General features: G+C 41.1%; 1 protein-coding gene across 3 annotated transcripts in view; it reads right to left on the bottom strand.

Moving 5' to 3' along the window:
- Positions 1 to 16,637, bottom strand: part of LOC149222129 (Ubiquitin system component Cue protein) — a 283,839-nt gene extending 267,202 nt beyond the window's left edge. For 2 of the 3 annotated variants that reach the window (XR_016249406.1, XR_016249407.1), the window contains exon 1: positions 15,801 to 16,636. Coding sequence is in view for 1 of the 3 variants with exons in the window: in XM_089385272.1 (XP_089241398.1) it covers positions 15,801 to 16,278 (478 nt within the window). In the remaining 2 variants the exon portion in view is untranslated. Of the gene's footprint in view, positions 1 to 15,800 lie in introns of all 3 variants that reach the window. The other variant, XM_089385272.1, reaches the window with a different exon arrangement.
- Positions 16,638 to 19,061: the final 2,424 nt, after the last annotated feature.

Raw genomic sequence — 19,061 nt, 5'->3', positions numbered from 1 at the left:
TCTGTTCATTCAGAAAGCAGGCCCAAGAAATGTTGCCCAAGTCATAACAGACAACGCTACAAATTATGTTGCAACTGGCATGTTGCTTATGGAGAAGTATTCTAACTTGTTTTGGACACCTTGTGCTACTCATTGTATTGACTTAATGTTGGAGGATATAGGTAGGATTCCTATTGTGAGGGATATTTGTTGAAATTTGGTACCGGAGGACAAGTGGTTCCCTTAGGCTTTGATCTTTGGCCTAGGGAAAAGTGTCCAAAAGAATTTAATTTTTCTCCTAAAGTGACTTTATAATTTTATAAAGTTAAATCTAATTTAAAAGTGACTTTAAGTGATAAAGTTACTAAGTCTAATTTTAAAGTAACTTTTATAAAGTAAATGAAAAATTAGAAAGGAAAAGTGACTTTGGAAATAAATGACTAAGTGGTTCTTTATTAAAGTGGGGTGAATTAAAAAATAGAAAGTGAGATTTAAACGAGCATTTAATCTCAGCCATTGATCTAAATCTATTTCAGCCATTGGATTTAGAGATCACCCAAAAGTCACTTGGATCACCCAAAAGTCACTTGGAGTTATATTAAAGGAGGAAAAGGTCATTCATTCTTTCATGAGCAGATTGGGAGAAGGAGAGCAAGAGAGCAAGAGAGATTTCTGAGCAGGGAGGAGAAGGAGACAGCAGCTTGGCACACATTCCAAGGCAGCAGTTGAGCAGATTTGTAAAGCTGATTCAGCACATAGTGAAAGGCAGATTTTTGCACAAAAATCGAGGAGCAGTTTGCTGATTTTTCTGCACACAAAACAGAGGCCGTACAGCATTTATTGCTGTCCTGTTTGCTGTAATTTCCAGATTGCTGTGAGGCACGGGAAAGGAGATAAGTTGTAAATTTGCTTGCTGATTTTTTGCTGAATAATTCTCACTGTAAAAAGGCAATTTTCATAAATAAAGAAGAGCTCTCAAACTGGTTTTCCCCAGGAGTTGTAGGGGGTTTTTCCAGGGTCAAGTTGACCAAAAATATCAGTGTTTTAATGTGTTTTAATGGCTGTTTTTGATTGCTGATTTTTAATTCTGCAATTTCCAGCATTCTGAAAAATTTCCAGAATTTGTGTTTTCAGCAATATTTATTTTTTTCAGTCTGTTAAATGTATGGATATGGGAATGGGCATTTAACTACATGGGAGAAATAAGGAGAAACTGAAAACCGGGGTGGGAAAACAGAAATTTCTACAATATTGTTGAATCATCCAGGAGCATAACAAAATTTATATATAATCATGCATCTGTACATCCTGTTATTACACAATTTGCCACTACTTTCATATCTCTTCAGTCTCTGTTGAATTCTATGTGGGATGTGAAGAGCATGTTTCTTTCACAGGATTGGCGTGCTTTATCTATTAGCCGCAAATCAAAGGGAGAGGGCATATGTAGCCTAGTTTCATATGATCAGAGCTTTTGGGCAGGAGTAGAGGAGGTGTGTGCCATTTCAAAACCTTTGGTAAGGGTTCTTCGGTTGGTTGATGGAAACAAGCCCACAATGGGCTACTTGTATGAGGCCATGGATAGGGCCAAAGAAGCCATTCATGCTTATTATGAGGATAAGGGAGACGAGGGTATGGAGAATGACTGATAAGCGATGGAACAATACCCTCCATCGCCCCACTCATGCTGCAAGTATCTACCTCAACGCCACATTTGCTTATGCTTGTGGTTTCAGATTTGATGCCGAAGTGATGGATGGATTCTTCACTTGTGTTGAGAGGATGGTGGCATCTGAGCAAGAACTTGAAGATATTTCTAAAGAAATGGAGCTATGGATGGGAGGTGGCACATTTGGTTTTAACATGGCTATTAAGAATAGGACAACCAAAATGCCAGGTAAGCTTCAGTTTGTTTCAAACTTTCAAGTTTAGAATTTCAATGTTTTAACCTTTTTTTTATGCTTCTCATTTTTCTTTTAACTTGTAAATGCTTGATGGACAAGTTATGGTGGCAGAGTACCCCATCTCCAAAAGCTTACCATTCAAGTGCTCAACCAAACATGCAGTTCCTCTGTGTGTGAGCGCAACTGGAGTGTATTTGACAAATTACACAGCAAAAAGCGCAACAGGTAAAAAAAATTCAAATTAAATTTTTTGAATTCATTTGATTATTTTTAATATTAAATTTTCTAAGTACTAATTTACAATCTATGACCCTAATACAGATTGGAGTCCCAACACCTCAATGACATGATCTACGTCTACTACAATCTTTGATTGTGGGTGAGACAACTTCAAAAACCTCCTGGTGTGGAAGCCATCTCATTGGACAATATCGATACCAATGTTGCCTGGAGGGTCAAGATTGAGAGGCCTACCATGGACTCGATCCTTGATTGGTTAGATGTGGAGGTAGCAGTTGTAGGGGAGGGAGAGCCAGAGGTAGAAGAGGAGCAGCAGCATCAGGGTCAGGAGGCAGAGCCGCCTCTTTTATCGGCTTCTAGAGGACGACTGAGTCCATTTGCATCACCAGGGGTTGGGCCTTCTTCCTCTAGAGGAAAAGGCAAAGTTATTTTCATAAAAGGGGCAAAGGATCTTAGTGACTGATTACTTTAACGAGTTTTTCAATTTTTGGACCCTTGCCGATTTAATCCCAACTTCAACTTTTTCCACATTGATAAGATCAGAGAAAATTATGACAAGTCTCATAGACATAGAGGTGAAGGATTGTCCCATAGAAATGAAATCAAATCACAATTCAATACATGTAAACATCAGCATAGCCTCAAGGGATAGCTCAGTTGGTTGAGTTCCCGTTGCTAAGTACCTTACAAATTGGGAGGTCATGGGGTCAAATCTCCTCGACGCCCTTGGGGTTAGGCCCGACCAAATAAGCCGACGGGTAGATCCCTTTGGGTGGATCTGCCCAGATTACTACTCCTAGATGTAGCGGCCACTCAGTGACAATGAACCACAGTTGAAAAAAAAAATCTAAAGATCAACATACAAAAAAATAATTAGCACCAAGAGGAGATGCAACAAAATGAAAAGAAAGAAGCTACTCAAGGTCTAATCCTTTTGACACATGAAAACAAAGAAACCTTTACAATAGCCCTCGAAAAGCAGTGGCACGAAGTGGGAATGAATGGGATGGTCAATTCAAATGAGAATGTTGATTTTTCATGACCGTGGTGTCTGGGATACAATCTTAAATCTCTAACACTACCAAACCAAAAATCACAATGAAGCTACTTTGCACAGTGGAATATAAACAGCAGTAAATCTAGTAGTGCACAAAATATACACAACTTTTTACAATTTTCAACCCAACTTTGCTATATTAATCAAACTGAATAATACAACAGTCTAAGGCTCCCATACCAAGGATAATGGCCCTCATACATCCACTAGTACAAGAATACAAAACTGGGGCTTGGTGTCCATCCATCGACAACCAATCTACCCTCGACAAGATATTCTAACCATCTGGTTGATGTAGCGTGCTCTCTCAGTTACACTTGGTCGTACCCTGTATTTGCCTGGTCCTTCAACTCCCAATCTACAGCATTGCCTCTATCAATGATCCAAGTCCATCTAGCCATTGAATCTAAACTATCCAATCTACTCACTCCGTTTGTGAACAACTCTCAATTTTCCAACTGCTGCTCCCCAGCTACTCAGGGACTTCAACCCACTATAGTCTTCCTGCACTACTCCAACGATGACAAACATAAGGCACGGAGGGTTTCCACCTATCACTACAAGATGTCCATCTCCCACAATGAACACGGGCTAGGAGGACTACCCATCTTCTGTTGTAGATGTCCTTCTCCACAAGACAAGTCTAGGGCTGCAGGCACTGTTCCTAGCTGATCAAACCCTTGAGCTCAACAACTGCCACTCTAGCAGCTACTTTTGTCTATCAAAGTGTTGCACACCAGGCTCTAATTTGGGCACTATCAGGCTACCCTCCAACAAACCATAAATGCCCAATCCACTGTCCACAGTGCACACTTGGTCCCCTCTCACACTGCCCTCCAACAGACCACGAGTGACCAATCCTTGTTGTAGCATTTGCTCCTGGTTAGGGCATCCAGCACCTATGAAGCCCTTTCACTTGGCTGCCAACAGACTTCACTAATCAATCCTCTCCTAGGACACTGATCCTCTAGCATCCAATTATCAAACAAGATGGCAACTGCAACTCCCTACTTTTGCCACCTTGCCTAGGGATCTGCGCACCTACAAGTCTAATTAGGGCACCTGCAACAACCCTCAACCCTTGCTCAAACTCTGTGGTAACCTTCACCAACTGGGTTACTCCTCTTGCTATTCATTCAAGGCATCATAACGCAGTGGTAGAGCTTGAGGAACCTCCTCACAACACCCTACAACATACTTGTAACTCCAGCAACACAAATCTTGCCCTAAACTCATGGAAGAAGGGTCTGTTTAGGTTGTGGCCTTCTTGAGATGATTGCGACTTGGATATGAGATGATTGCGACTTGGATAGGAGGTCTCTCCTAGGCCTCTCAACCCACTCAAATCCTCCTCCTTAACGTTGCTACAACTACCATGATCTGCGGCCCAAACAACATACAAAACACCACTGAAATATGCACAAATAGTCCCAATACTCACCTTTGTGACAGCGGCTCCAATTCTGCAAGAACGCACCCAAAACTAGTGAGAACACAGCCAAAACTAGTGACAAGGCACACCAAACATGTCTCCTAAGCCTCCTCGAGCCTGCAGCATCAGCCACAAGGTAACTCACACCAAATTACAGAGATAACCTTCCAAAACTTGTGCTCTTGCCCTTGCGTCCTTGTTGCCCTTACTCGCTATCCAAATCAGATCTCTTTCTTTGATGTGGATGCACTTGGAAGTGAGAAATGTCCTCACACTTCTCCTCTTTGTATAGTCTGTGTGGGTGTCAACGAACAGCCCTAAAGGGCACCTCCAAACTAAGCCAACCTTAACTAGTAGGCTTCTTCACCCACACTACACTTCAAAAATTCAGCTCCATTTCTACATGTCGGATTTTGATGATTCTCATTGTGTTGGATTCATCTCAACATCCTCTATCATCTCCATCCATCACATGTCCAAAATGCTCCATGGTTTTGGCCCAAACATTGATGGGTGCAAAACCTCAAGCTTGGGTTTCAAGCCCACAAGGCCACTTATGGAGCTCCTTCCTCCAAACCGTCGCTCCTCAAGGCTTGGAGTACCTCCCAAGCTACCAAAATCAACAGAAAAAACTATAGACAACATCATGTTGACCCGAATTATCCTCAAGGCTCTCAATTCTTGCAAAAGGTCCAGACCTAAAAGAAGCAACAAAAATAGCTTTCCAGCAAGCCCATGGTATGATGATTATTGTAAGGCTGCAAAGGAAATGACCAAAATATGGAGTAATAATAGGGAATATGCAAAGTTAGTCAAATTGAAAAAATAAGTTTATATGCGAACAAGAAAAAAGGAGTTCATTTCACTTGGGAGGCGCAATACAAGAGTCTTTTGGAAAGAGTTGCAAGAAAAAGACATGAATAAAGAGAATAATATCACAAATCTTGAATGATTAAAGTATGCAAAGCAGCGATATGAGAGAGCCAAATAAAGACAACCTTCTGATAACCAATTCAAGAACTAGACTTTTATCTTCAAAAAATATTAAAGATGGAATAAAGAAGCTTGTGGTGGGTAAAGTTCGAGACATAGATGGTTTATTGGCAAAATACTTAAAAAGGGGCTTAGAGGTCCTCACACCACACATTAAAAGAAAATTCAATGGGGGTCATTCGTATTGGGTTTCCAACAAATTGGAAACGAGTGTTGTCATCCCCTGCTCAAAAGTGGCAACATCAACACCCCTTCAAATTACCATACTATAATGATCAATCCTCTTTTTGGTAAATTTTTTGGGAGCATGATAGAAAAACGGATTAGTGTTTGGGCTGAAAAGGTGGGGAAAAGGGCAAAAGGGCAAGTGGGCTTCAGGCCAAAGCATTCTACCACACTACTGCACTACAATTAGATACTTGATCGAGAAGGTCTGGGATAAACAGGGAGGGGGGTCTATTGTTGCTTTGTTGACTTCAAGAAAAAATTTGATACAGTACCTAGAAGCAAATTGTGGAGTAGAATGGAAAAATTGGAAATTCCAAAACAATACAAGGTTGTTGTCCATAGGTTGTATGACCAAGTCTAGGATATACATTGACAAATTAGAGGAGTGGATGGACATGTTTGGTGGTGGAGGGGTTTACTTGACCAATTATGTTATAAAGTTGCTTCTTTATTTTGATGGTATGATTTTAGTGGCAAAAACAGCACAAGATTTGAACACTTAAAAGCTCTAGAGATATTTTGTCATGAGGTGGAGATGCAGGTGAACACTAGCAAAACTAAGGTCGTGATTTTACCTTGAAGAGAAAGAGAGTTTATAGGAAATTTGTATTTGAAGGCCACTAAAGAGAAAGAGAGTTTATAGGAAATTTGTATTTGAAGGCAACCCCTTACAGGTGGCCTATCAATATAAGTATCTTGGCCTTGATTTCCACAACAAACTCAACTAAACATGTAGAGCAAAAAGGAAACAACAGGGATGGAGAGCTCTGTACTCATTGCAAATCGATGTAGAAGAGCTAAGCTATGGGACTAAAAGACTAAGAAGACCCCTTTTGGGCTTCTAGTGGTTCCAGTTGTACTATACAAATGTGATGTATGGAATAGCAACACTTCAGCAAGAAAGTGGAGATAGATAGAGAGATTACAAAAACATTTAATCACAAATAGCCTCAAGATTAAATCAACTATCCATATGAGACTATCATGGTAAAAGTTGAGGCTTTCCCCATCGATGCATCGACTATGTTCCAGTTGTTAAGTTATCTAAGAAAATTAGATAACACAAAGACTCATCGTTATGCTCTTGACCTACGAGAAGATGCCAGAATACCAAATATACGAAGAAACACAACCCAGAACACAAAACAAAATGAGAAACAAGAGCATGTATTTTATTATTCAGAGATGAAAGCAATGTTCACTTGCCTCTTCGAGGGGGCAACCTCCAATAGAGAAGGGCTCGATTACAAAATAAGACACGACGCTCCTCAATGGGAGTCTCTATCCTTTATATAGGTCTCTATCCTTTATATAGGTCTCTATCCTTTATATAGGATTCATACATGCAATACCATGGGTCAGTACCATGGTTCTCTTAATACCATGGTTCTCTTAATACCATCTATCTAATACCATGGCCTGTTTGCAACTAACTGTGGTCCTTTCTTTAAATGCGGGTCAGCCACTTACAATTATTAATATGGGCTTTATTGACTCTTTACTAACTATAACTATGACTCTACCCTATTACATAAATAAGAGGGTTAGGGTTGGACCCTAACATGCCCTCCCCCATAAAAACAGCCTTGTCCTCAAGGTTGAAGCTGCGGAAACTGCTGAAGAATAGTGGTTGGTTCCCAAGTCGCATCTTCTGAAGAGTTGTCTTTCTACTTGACGAGGACTTCCTTGATTGTGCGGTCGCGCAGATGTCGTTCTCGCATGTCAAGGACCTATTCAAGTTGGAGCCAGATTGAACCTTCTTCATCCAATTCAGGTAGACTAGTTTGAATTTTGTAATTGTTCCCCATCACTTTCTTGAGGCATGATACATGGAAGACGGGATAGATTATTGAATTGGGTGGCAAGGCTAGCTTGTAGGCTACTTTTCCAATGCGTTGAAGTATTTGATAAGGTCTGTAGAATTTTGGAGATAATTTCTTACAACCCTTGTCTTTGAGTGATGTTTTCTTGTATGGTTGCAGCTTCAAGAATACCTAATCCCCTTCTTGAAATGTGCGCTCTGAACGATGTTGGTCTACCTATTGCTTCATGCGATTCTGAGCTTGATGGAGATTATCTTTGAGACGAGCTAGCATGGTTGCACAGCTCTGTAGGAGTTGATCCACTACTTGCACCTTAGAGCATCCAGAGATATAAGAAGTAGGTGAAGGGGGTAGTTGATCATAAACTGCTTCATATGGAGTCATCTTGGTGGCGGCATGATAGTTAGTATTATACCACCATTCAGCTAGAGGTAACCATTGTACCCATTGATGTTTCTTTTCTGAAGTGAAGCACCTGAGGTAGGTCTCGAGACCTTTGTCGACTGCTTCAATTTGTCCATCAGTTTTGGGATGATAGGAAGTACTTAGTTGGAGTTGGGTGCCTTGTAGCTTGAAAAAGTTCTTGCCAAAAGTTACTAGAGAAGAGCGGGTCATGATCAGAGACAATGGAAGTGAGCATGCCATGCAGTTTGAAGATCTAGTCCATGAAAGATTGAGCCACCAAAGTAACTGGGTGGGGTAGGGCGCAAAAATGAGCATACTTAGAAAGTTTGTCCACAACCACCATGATGACTGACTTGTTGCCTGACTTCGGAAGACCAGTAATGAAATCCATAGAAACATCCATCCAGATTGAGGCAGGGATGGGCAATAGTTGTAAAGTGCCTCGGGACTTGACTGTTTCTCCTTTCTGGCGTTGAGACACGTCACATTCAGCTACAAACGTAAGAATGTCAATTTTCATGCCTGTCCAAAAGAAGGAACGATGAGTGCAAGCATAAGTCTTCTGAAAGCCTGCATGGCCTATAGTGGGAGATGAGTGCAACTCTGCCAAAAAACGCATTTTGAAGGTGGATGTCGCTAATATCACTACTCTATCCTTATAGCAAAGAATCTCATCCTTCCAAGAGTAGCCCACTGTGGAATTAGGATCTGCTCGCAAGTTATTAATGAGTTGGGAGAGTGAAGGATGTGAAAAACGTTCCTTGCAGGCTTCTTCAATCCAATCTGGAATGGGAAGAGAGATTGCTAGCAGGGTGTTGTCCTCCTCATATTGGCGTGATAAAGCATCTGCTACGACATTTTCGTGCCCTTTCTTGTAAATTATCTCATAATCATATCCCGGCATTTTGGCTAGCCATTTATTTTGCTATGGCGAGGATAGTCGTTGCTCCAGAAAATATTTGAGGCTTTGATGGCCTGTGGGGATTTGGAAACGCTACCCCAATAAGTATGGTCGCCAAGTATCCGCTGCATGTAAGATGGCCATCATCTCCTTCTCATAGGTAGATTGTCCCAAATGTTTCCCACTTAGTTGTTGGCTGGTGAAGGCTAAGGGTCGACCTTCCTGCATTAAGACAACCCCAATACCCGTACCTGAAGCATCACATTCAATCACAAAAGCTTTGGTGAAGTCGGGTAGTGCCAATACTGGAGTGGAACACATGGCCTGTTTGAAAGCCATAAACGCCTGTTGTGCTTCATTCGTCTAAAGGAATGAATTTTCCTTGAGAAGGTGAGTGAGGGGTCTAGCAATGCGACCATAATTGCAGACCAATTTGCGATAATAGCCTGTGAGACCCAAGAATCCTCCCAAACTCTTCAAGGTCTTTGGTTGGGGCCAATCCTGCATTGCCTAGATCTTTTTAGGATCCACCTTAACATCGTCACGCCCCACAATGTGGCCCAAATACTCGACTTCTTCCATACCAAAAGAGCACTTGGACAATTTGACAAATAATTTGAAGCAATTGCAAGAGCAAGTCTACATGCTGAAGATGTTTTTCCCAAGTGAGGCTATAGATGAGACTGTCATCAAAGAAAACGAGGACAAATTTTCTGAGATATGGTTTGAGTAGGTGATTCATGAGACTCTGAAAAGTGGATGGGGCATTACAGAGACCAAATGGCATGACCAGGAATTCATGATGACCTTCATGAGTTCGGAAAGTCGTCTTGGGAATGTCTACTTCTTTCATGCGTATTTGGTGATAACCCGAGCGAAGATCTAGCTTAGTAAAGAATTGAGCACCATTTAGTTCATCCAGCAAATCATCAACAATCGAGATAGGGAATTTATCTTTGACCATAAGCTTGTTGAAGGCCCTGAAGTCTGGACACATGCGCCATTGCCCATCTTTCTTGAGCACCATGACCATAGGTAATGAATAAGGACTGATGCTAGGACAAATGACACCGGCTTCTAGGAGTTCATTGATGATTTTTTCAATTTCATTCTTTTGGGCAAAAGGGTATCTATATGGGCGCACATTCAGTGGTTGTGCCCCTAGAACCAACGTGATGCTATGATCATGTTCCCCTCTAGAGGGTGGAAGCTCATGAGGTTTGTTAAAGACCTACGGGTGGCTGTTTAAGACCTGTTGCATCTCAGGATGAATATGAAGAGTAGTGGGCTCGATGGCCTGGATGGCATTAAATTGGGTGATAACTCCATGATGGCCCTTTTTTAACAACTTTTCCATTCGATGCGAGCTGATGATAGAAGGAGTACCTGCCTGGAGTCCACGGAGGGTATGTGTGTGGTCATTCTGCTTAAAGCTCATATATAACTCCTGGAAATCCATTGTGATGGGGCCTAGTGTGTTGAGCCATTCAGCACCCAAGACAATGCCACAACCACCCATGTTGATGGCAAACATGTGGGCCTTTAGGTGGTAATCTCACATCTGAAGTTTGATATTTTCACAGTGGCCTTCGCATTTCATTGTCCCCCCATCAGCAATCTGGACCTGGAAATTAGAGACTGCTCTGACAAAACAATGAACAGCGTCTGCGACTCTACAATGGATAAAGTTATGTGTGCTGCCGCTATCAATCAGTAGAGTTTGGGGAGAAGAAATGCCTGCCAAAGCATGGAGCGAGATAATTGGTTCTTTTGGTGTAGCTGGGAGCTCATTGTCCTGCTGGTTGTCCTCCTCTTCCTCCTGTGGTCCCTCACAGGGTGGGGCTTCCTCAGATGAATTGTGATCAGTAGCATCAATTTGAATGAATTTGGGTTCCTTGCATTTATGCCCAGGGGAGTATTTGTCATCACAGTAATAACACAATCCTTGCTTCCTTCTTTCATCCATTTTTGCGGGGGACACCTTTTGAACCTTAAGGGTTTGGGCAGTTCCCTGAGCTTGGGTGGGGCATCCCTTGGCTATGAAATTTGGACGAGCCGACTAGGCCGCTAAAGCACGTTCCACTTCGATAGCCTTTGTACAAGCTTCCATCCATGTGGCTGGGTGGTGCATCCGAACGTGGGCTTGGATGGCTTCTTTGAGACCACTTATAAAACATTCCAAGTAGAATTCATCTCCCAGACCTACTATGCGGAAGGCCAATTTCTCAAAGGTTGTAATATAGTCATTTATTGTGCTTGTCTGTCTAAGCTTAGTAAGAAGACCCAAAAAATTAGATTCACGGTCAAAGTGGTCACAAATGGATTTTGCGAACACCTGCCAAGTAATTGTCCTTGATAGCATTTATGATGCCATTGCCACCATTGCCATCTTTCTTGGTCCAAGTAAAGGCCTCTGACACGTAGTTTAGTTTCATCTTCTACGATGTGATTCAAAGTGAAATATTGTTCCATTTGTGCTACCCATATTGCCAGATTAGAGCCATTAAATTTGTACATGTCCAACTTGGGAGGTCGAGGGTGAGAATGTTGGTGATTTCCATGGAAGTGAAGATGATGGCTAGATTCTCCTTCAAGGTCTTCATTAAAACCATCTGCCTCTGATTGTAACACCGACTTGCCCTTTGTGACTGTGGCTGTTAATGTCTTCAGCTGATCCATTATCCAATCCAAATTTTTTTTCAATGGTCTCGATCTTTTCATTGGCCATGGCTTGAGCTCTAGTTTCTACCATACACAGATCCGGGTCACTTGTCTTCACTTTGAAAAAAATTGAGACCACCCGAAAATTGACACTGACAAGTGAATGGTACCACCGTGCTCAGCTCCTCGTCCTGATTCTTATGGGCTAAGTCTCTTATAAGCGTCCCATGCAGACCTCGGACTCTTATCAATACTGCAGTAGCCAATTTCCAGAAAAGTTAATCCTGCCCAATGTCCTGCGAGAATCGCCCAGGGTATAGGAGCCACAAGCCACCCTGCACAAATGGTTAGATCTGTCTACGAAACCCTCAACTGTTGAATGTGAGTTGAACTGCGACAACGACCGAACCCCAGCTACTAGATCTGAATGGTATTGTGGCGGTAGACCCTGAACTGGTGGATCTGATTGTTGCGGCGGCGACAAAACCCCAACTACTAGATCTAATCTGGCAAAGAAGATGATGGGCGATCTTCAGAGAGACGAGGGAACTATGGTCTCAAGGAGTGTCAAGTGCTACAGATCGCAATATACATAAAGGTCCAATAGTAGTACTCTGCCCAATCTTTCAGGGCACTAACAAAGGAGGATCAACCATACCCTTAGCCGTACTACTCGACTACCCTATCGTAAGCGCGAGTAATCTCCCCAAGTGTTGTCCTCGGTGTATTGTAGCAGCAAGATGGCCAACGGTTTATCTATGACGAGGTTTCAGGGAGCCTAGGGGGCTTCCAATATACCCAGAGGGTACGTGGAAGACATTCTGTGCGCAGTTCTGTCTAATGTGCTACTACTCGAAGGAGTACCCACAAGGGTTACATGGGAGTCCAACAAGCGTGACCACCTCTTGTATTTCCTGCGTGAATGCCTCCCCAAATCCGCAATTTTATGCACTCAATGACAAATCTCATGGTTTAAAGACGTCAGAACACGTCTCTAGCCAAAAAAAAATTCTGCTAAAAATGGAGATACCATCGACCCTGGAAAGCGCTCTGATACTACTTCTTATGCTCTTGACTTGCGAGAAGATGCCAGAATACCAAATAGACAAAGAAACACAACCCAAAACACAGAACAAAATGAGAAATAACAGCACGTATTTTATTATTCAGAGATGAACGCAATGTTCACTTGCCTCTTCGAGGGGGTAACCTCCAATAGAGTAGCACTCGATTACAAATAAGACACGACGCTCCTCAATGGGAGTCTTTATCCTTTATATAGGACTCATACATGCAATACCATGGGTCAATACCACGGTTCTCTTAATACCATCTATCTAATACCATGGCCCGTTTGCAACTAACTGTGGTCCCTTTCTTTAAATGCGAGTCAACCACTTACAACTATTAATATGGGCTTTATTGACTCTTTACTAACTATAACTATGACTTGGACCTATTACATAAATAAGGGGGTTAGGGTTGGACCCTAACACTCATCGCTAGCCAAAAATGGCAATTGGAAAGAAATTAGATAGAAGGAACAGCATGTGGATAAAACAAAACATCAAATGGATGAATAAGTGGGGTACTAGCATAAGTGAATGTCCAAATAACAAAGAGGAAATAAAAAAGTATATGCAAGGAAAATTCAAAGATAGCATGTGGAAAGGGATGCTTGAGAGGAAAAGGAATACTATATCAAACATTTCAATCCTACATATGACCATACACAAAAGACCTACATAAGAATGGAAATAAAATGGAAAGCAAAAATGTTAATTGCTCAGATAAGAACTAGTTCACATCAACTTAGATGTGAAACCGAAAGATGCATGATACCTAAAGAGGAGTGGGCAAACATAATGTATAGTTATTGCAATCAAGAAGTCGTAGGCATAAAAAAACAAGGGATATGCAACCATGGACCCAAGTTGATTCATATGATGCTCTATGGCATTGATTTGACCTAAAAATGTGTGCCTTAGTCAATGATTAGTTGTTGAATGCTTTGCTTTGGTTCATAGTGCACTTGGTGGAGAGAATGCCATCTAGCACATGTTGAAGACTTGTTGACTAGAGGAAAAGGTCACCTCCCTTGGAGTGGTTCCAAGGTTTTCTAGCTTGTTGCTCATCCTACCCTTAGCTCATAAAAAAGTATGCCCCATATGACGTCATGCACATGGTTTCCTTCAAAGGAATCCTTGCCTTGTTGACTTGCCTTTTCTCCAAGAACAAAAGGATCCCACTTAAAAAAGTTCACTTGTCTTTTATCCAAAAGCAAAAGCTTTCAGTATTAAAAAAGATGTCTTAGTTTTTTCTCCAAAAGCAAAACCTTTTCATAAACTTGTTGACTTTTCTTCCACAGCAAAGACCTTTTATGTTTAGAAAATAAAGCTTTTGTTGAAGATTCTCCAAGGAGTGTGCCATATTTAGACAAAAAAATTCACTTTTTCTTCATTCTTCTTACCTCCATTCACTTGAGCTTATGTACCCTACTCAAAGGAGATGTTTTATGCAATTGTTGATGCCTATGTTAGAAAGACATCCACAACACTTACAATGACTACAAAGTCTTAGCTAGATATGCTTTTCATCTTATCTTCACTAAGGAGGCTGCCCTATTTGGAGGAAATTTATCATTTTTTCTCCATTCTTCTTGCCTCCACTCATTCTAGTTTATGCACCCTACTAGGAGGAGCTGTTTTATGCAGGTGTTGATGATTATTTTGGAGAAACTTCCTCCACACTTTGTGGTGACTAGTGAGACTTAGCTAGAGATTCTTTTCTTGGATCTTCTCTTTTTTCATCCTATTCTCAGCAAAAGCAAGATGCTTTCGTTGGACCATTCAGAGTTTCTTCCTCACTCTATTCTAGGGAACTATCTTGTAACTTCCTAGGATCATTCGAGCTAGAAAGTGATGTTGAGAATGGAGATGATGTATGGTTACTTCTGGGAGTCCCCCATCGCTCATTTCTATTCTGTTCAAGTCACTATGAAAGAATAAGAGAGAAAGAGACAAGAGCTCTCAAACAGATTCCCTTCCTTCTCTGAATAGGAGGAATTAACGCACATTCCTAATAAATCGGAGGAAGATAAGAGGATTAAATCTTCCAAACTCCACTGTCTACTTTTACATCTGTGGTGCAGCTTGATGGCCTACTTCAAGTTTTAGAACTGGCAATTTTGCATTCTTGTAAAAGAAGAGTCAGTACATGTAGTGATAGAGGATCAAATCTTCCTAACTCTACTGTCTATTTGTATCTCCGTAATGCAGCTTAATGGCCTACTTAAAAGAAGAATCAGTACGTACAGTGATGCAGGGAAGATGTGCCTCCTTCTGTGATACATAAATCCATTTAGAGTAAATGGAAATTTTGGTTTAATGATAAAACTTGAATCAAAAATACCTTTGATTTGCACAAACAACCTGGGTTAAAATAAATGAATTAGTGCCCTGCAAGACAACAAAAGCCATGGGAAATTCAAGAACAAAAGGAATATGTTCATTGTTGCTCAGGAGACATAGGATAGTGCAGAAGGCACAATGACAAGGGTAGCTCAAGAATTTTACGTTATGTACGGATCGGGCACTGGCATATCCTACGTCACTCCAACAAACTGTGTTGCATGTCTATGCTACATTGATTTTGGCAGGATATGTTGCAAGCGAAATTTCAGCAATTATTATATGCTAATTGTTAGGCAGGGGAGCTGCAGACTCGAAAAGAAATATCCAGCTGCCAGTGTTTCACCATGCAGACGTGGAAGTCTGTTCAGAATAAAAATGTTACAAACATGAACCCTATTGACAATAATTAGGCAGAAAATGTGAACAAAACTTTTATCACGAATAAAGCATTATATTTGTCGCCTCATAAAGCAAAATAAAATAAAATTTTGAGATTATGCAAAAGAACAGATATAGACAAGACATTGAGAACTTCTAATCGTAGATGCAAGCAGAGATGACTGCATCGAATCCAGGACACAAGTCGTGAATGTTTCACATGCATCTCTGATTAAGGTAAGGTAGACCTTCGGAAGCATCCACTTAACAAAACCCAAATCCGTCTATGCTACTGTCCTCACACATCCAATTACAACCCACAAACACCGCTTCTTGATAAGAGATCAATTGCTTGAGACAAAAGGGAAAAAAGCTCATTGCCTCACCTGTTCTCCAGAATTCCCGCGCCTTCATCCCCAACAAAGCGCGGAGCTCCTGGTTCAAAAGGTCGGCTACTCCCTGAGTCTCTTCTGGATTCAAACCCCCATCTTCAACCCCTAAACCTGCTGCAACGGCATCATCTTGAGGCAAATACTTCACAAACCTGCCCTTATCGCTGGACATTTTTGCCCCATTGCCGCTGCTGCCCCGCCACACCTGTTTAGAGTTACTTTTTAAACTCGATTTACCATCTCCCCCGTTCTTATAATTCACAGGTTTTCTATCACTGTTTTGCCCTAAAGAGCTCGTTACCAATCGGTTCCCCGATTCATCATAATTCTGCCCAGTGCCGCCAGGAACCGGCTTTGACTTGTCGGAATTCGACAAAGCCGTGGCCTTGGGTAGATAACTTTTCTGGCTCTTATTAAACACTTTTAAGTTATCTCGCCGCTGTCCAGGCCGCGAGTTTTGACGTTGCTGCATTTTGACTACTTGGATTGCCTTGCGATAAGTTTGAGTCAAATGGTGGAAGACAGGACGGAACACACCAGATAAAAAAGGAGACTAGTTGCTATGAATCTGCGAATTCAATAAACGAAATTGCGCCGAATGAATAAACAGGCGGCGACCGAAACTATCCAGGTGACTCCGAGAAGAGTTTGTGAATTGAATTTACAGGCTTGCCCTTTAGCGACCGTAAAGCAAAATCGGTTCTAGGTATTTAATTTAAACGCTGCCCGAATCCATTTTAATTAAAAATGAGAAGTAGCGTCTTTTCCTTTCCAGCCGCAACCAGAGGAATATGTTTCGTAGGTGGTATATATTTAAGAGCCAGTTAACCGCTGGTCGGCTTCCTTCCAACGTTAGTTTGTCTTCATTTGATTTGTGAGGCAAATCTTCGGCCGAGTCCGAGGGTTCACCGCTACGGTAGTAGGACAGTGGTCGTTATAGCCGGGTCAGATTTGTAGTTTTCTTTGTAACATACCCCACATCATCCCCTGCTCCCATGTAAATCAATGTATTTTTGGGGGTTTATATTCTTTGTATATTTAATTGCTCTATGTACGTTCAAAGTTAAAGATAATGTTGTAAAATGCAGTCATTTATATGTATGGGGTTGGTTATATGTTGTAAAATGCAGTTATTTATACATATGGGTTACATGTTGTAAAATGCAGTCATTTATATATATGGGTTATATGTTTAGGGATATTTTATTGTTTTCTAGTTTTAAAGTCACGAGCATTGTGATTATATACCCATACTAAGTACTAGTTATTTGTTTTAAAGTCACGAGCATTGTGATTATATACTCATCTTAAGTACAAATTCATTCATTAAGATTTTTATTTAATATTTTGCTTTAAGTTTGGGTGAGAGCTATTGAGGGTTTCGAAAGAGTTTCTGGGGCACAGTTGCTAGAATACTAGCAGTTGTTGTCCTCTATTTCTTGTTACCAAGCCTTGGCTCTCTATCGCCTTGGCAGATTGTTTGCCAGATGTCGTTATTGATGGGTTTCTCCTTCCTAGAGCAGGGGTCATTGTTGTCTTTTGTATGGGTCTAATTCGTGGCTCGCCTCTCTTTGGGGCCTTTCTTGGTTTTCGTCGTCCAATTTCCAGCATGATGCAAGGATGGTTTGTTGTTTCTCGTTTGCATATTTCCGTCGTCGCCACTCTCACTTCTTTGGTGATGTTGTGTCGATTTGGGTGTTACCTACATTGTTCTCATATTGTTGGGGTCTGCCAACCCAATCATCGTTCATGTTGTTGCCCTTTTATCGGGGGGTTTGTATGGGTCTTATGGGCATTTTTTGGTTAATGTATGTGGGATTTTGCGCCACTCTGCTAATTTCTGGATTGTTTATGGGCCTTTTGTTTTAGTGGGTTTCGGCCCTATTGATTTCTGCTTTGCAGAGTTTACTTTTTGTGCCCTAGGGTTTGTGTTTTATACAGACCTTGGATTTAAATGTATGTCTGCTATGTGTATCTCATTCTCATCTATTATGGTTGACCCATTTGGGTCTTCTAGATTGTGATAGTTATTTGATAATAATTGATGATATGTTGTTTGTATGGGGGCTTTTGGCCCTATTAAGTTATTTCCTTTGTACTGGGGTTTTCTGCTAGAGAATTTATGGTATATTTCATCTGCTAGATTATAGACATATGTAAGATATTTCTATGGTTGCCTAGGTTTCTCACCAGGTATCTTATGTTGTACTCTTTTATTAATGAAAAAAAACACGAGCATTGTGTTGTAAAATGTAATTACATGTATGATAATAAAAATACATCATAAGCCACCTAACAAAAGGAGTATGAGGGCAAGAACTCCATAAGAGGAAAAGGTGAGAAGGTAGAAAACCCTCATAAATGGAAAAACCTTTATAAAGCTACTTTATGAATGAAATTCATAGCCATGAGAGGATATTATATCCTAAGTCGGAGCGAAAGGAGTGAGTCCCTTATGTGACACTTGGGTAACAAAGCACATGCACATACAAGTCAAGTTTTCCCACTATGTTGGGAGGCCCCCATACCATTCATATAGGACCATGGCCTGGAGATGCAAGTACCATATTTAATGGGGGTTTGCTTGGCGGTACCTAATCATTTACCTTATCAATTACCAAACCCTTGGGGAAAACACATTAAATCATACAAGACTACATTGTTGGTAGTTGTCTTTGGATAATTGTTGACCTTCGTGTGCCGTGGTACACTGACTTTTAGAACTAGTAAGCAAGAAATTCATCAATCTTAAACCCTATGAACTAAGTCAATCTTATTTTGTGATATGAGTCAACCATCGACCTAAAATCTAGGATAACCATTTAACCAATGACTAACAAACTATTGGGAAATCAATGGTGGAAGTAGATAATCAATTCTCCTTGCTTGTCCTAGGGAAGGATGGAGCTTGGAGGGGGAATTGATTAGCCAAATTTTCATTGCACATCACAACTGAGGTTGAATTTGGAAGGGAAAATTGCTCAAGGCTGCCCATTTAATTATATGGTGAAGTCCTCCTTACTTGCCTTAGGGAAATGCTAGAGTTTAGAGGGAGAAGTGATCAAACTAGTACACTAGAGTGAGGCCTCATATGATAATGGTACTAGCCTGTGTGTCCAACGTTGGCTCAACGAGAACCTTATGGAGTTATGGCCCTAACTCAAGGGTGACCCATTGTTGAGAAATAATGAACATTGTGGTCTATGGTTGGGAGGAACGTCAAAAGTCTACAACCAGTTGGTGGAATTTTCAAGA

The sequence above is a fragment of the Pinus tabuliformis genome, chromosome Q (genome assembly GCF_031772625.1).
Source record: "Pinus tabuliformis cultivar Carrire ecotype Pingquan chromosome Q, CPIR1, whole genome shotgun sequence".
Lineage (NCBI taxonomy): Eukaryota > Viridiplantae > Streptophyta > Pinopsida > Pinales > Pinaceae > Pinus > Pinus tabuliformis.
The sequence above is the reverse complement of the archived record's forward strand: the minus strand, read 5'-3'. Positions and strand labels throughout refer to the sequence as shown.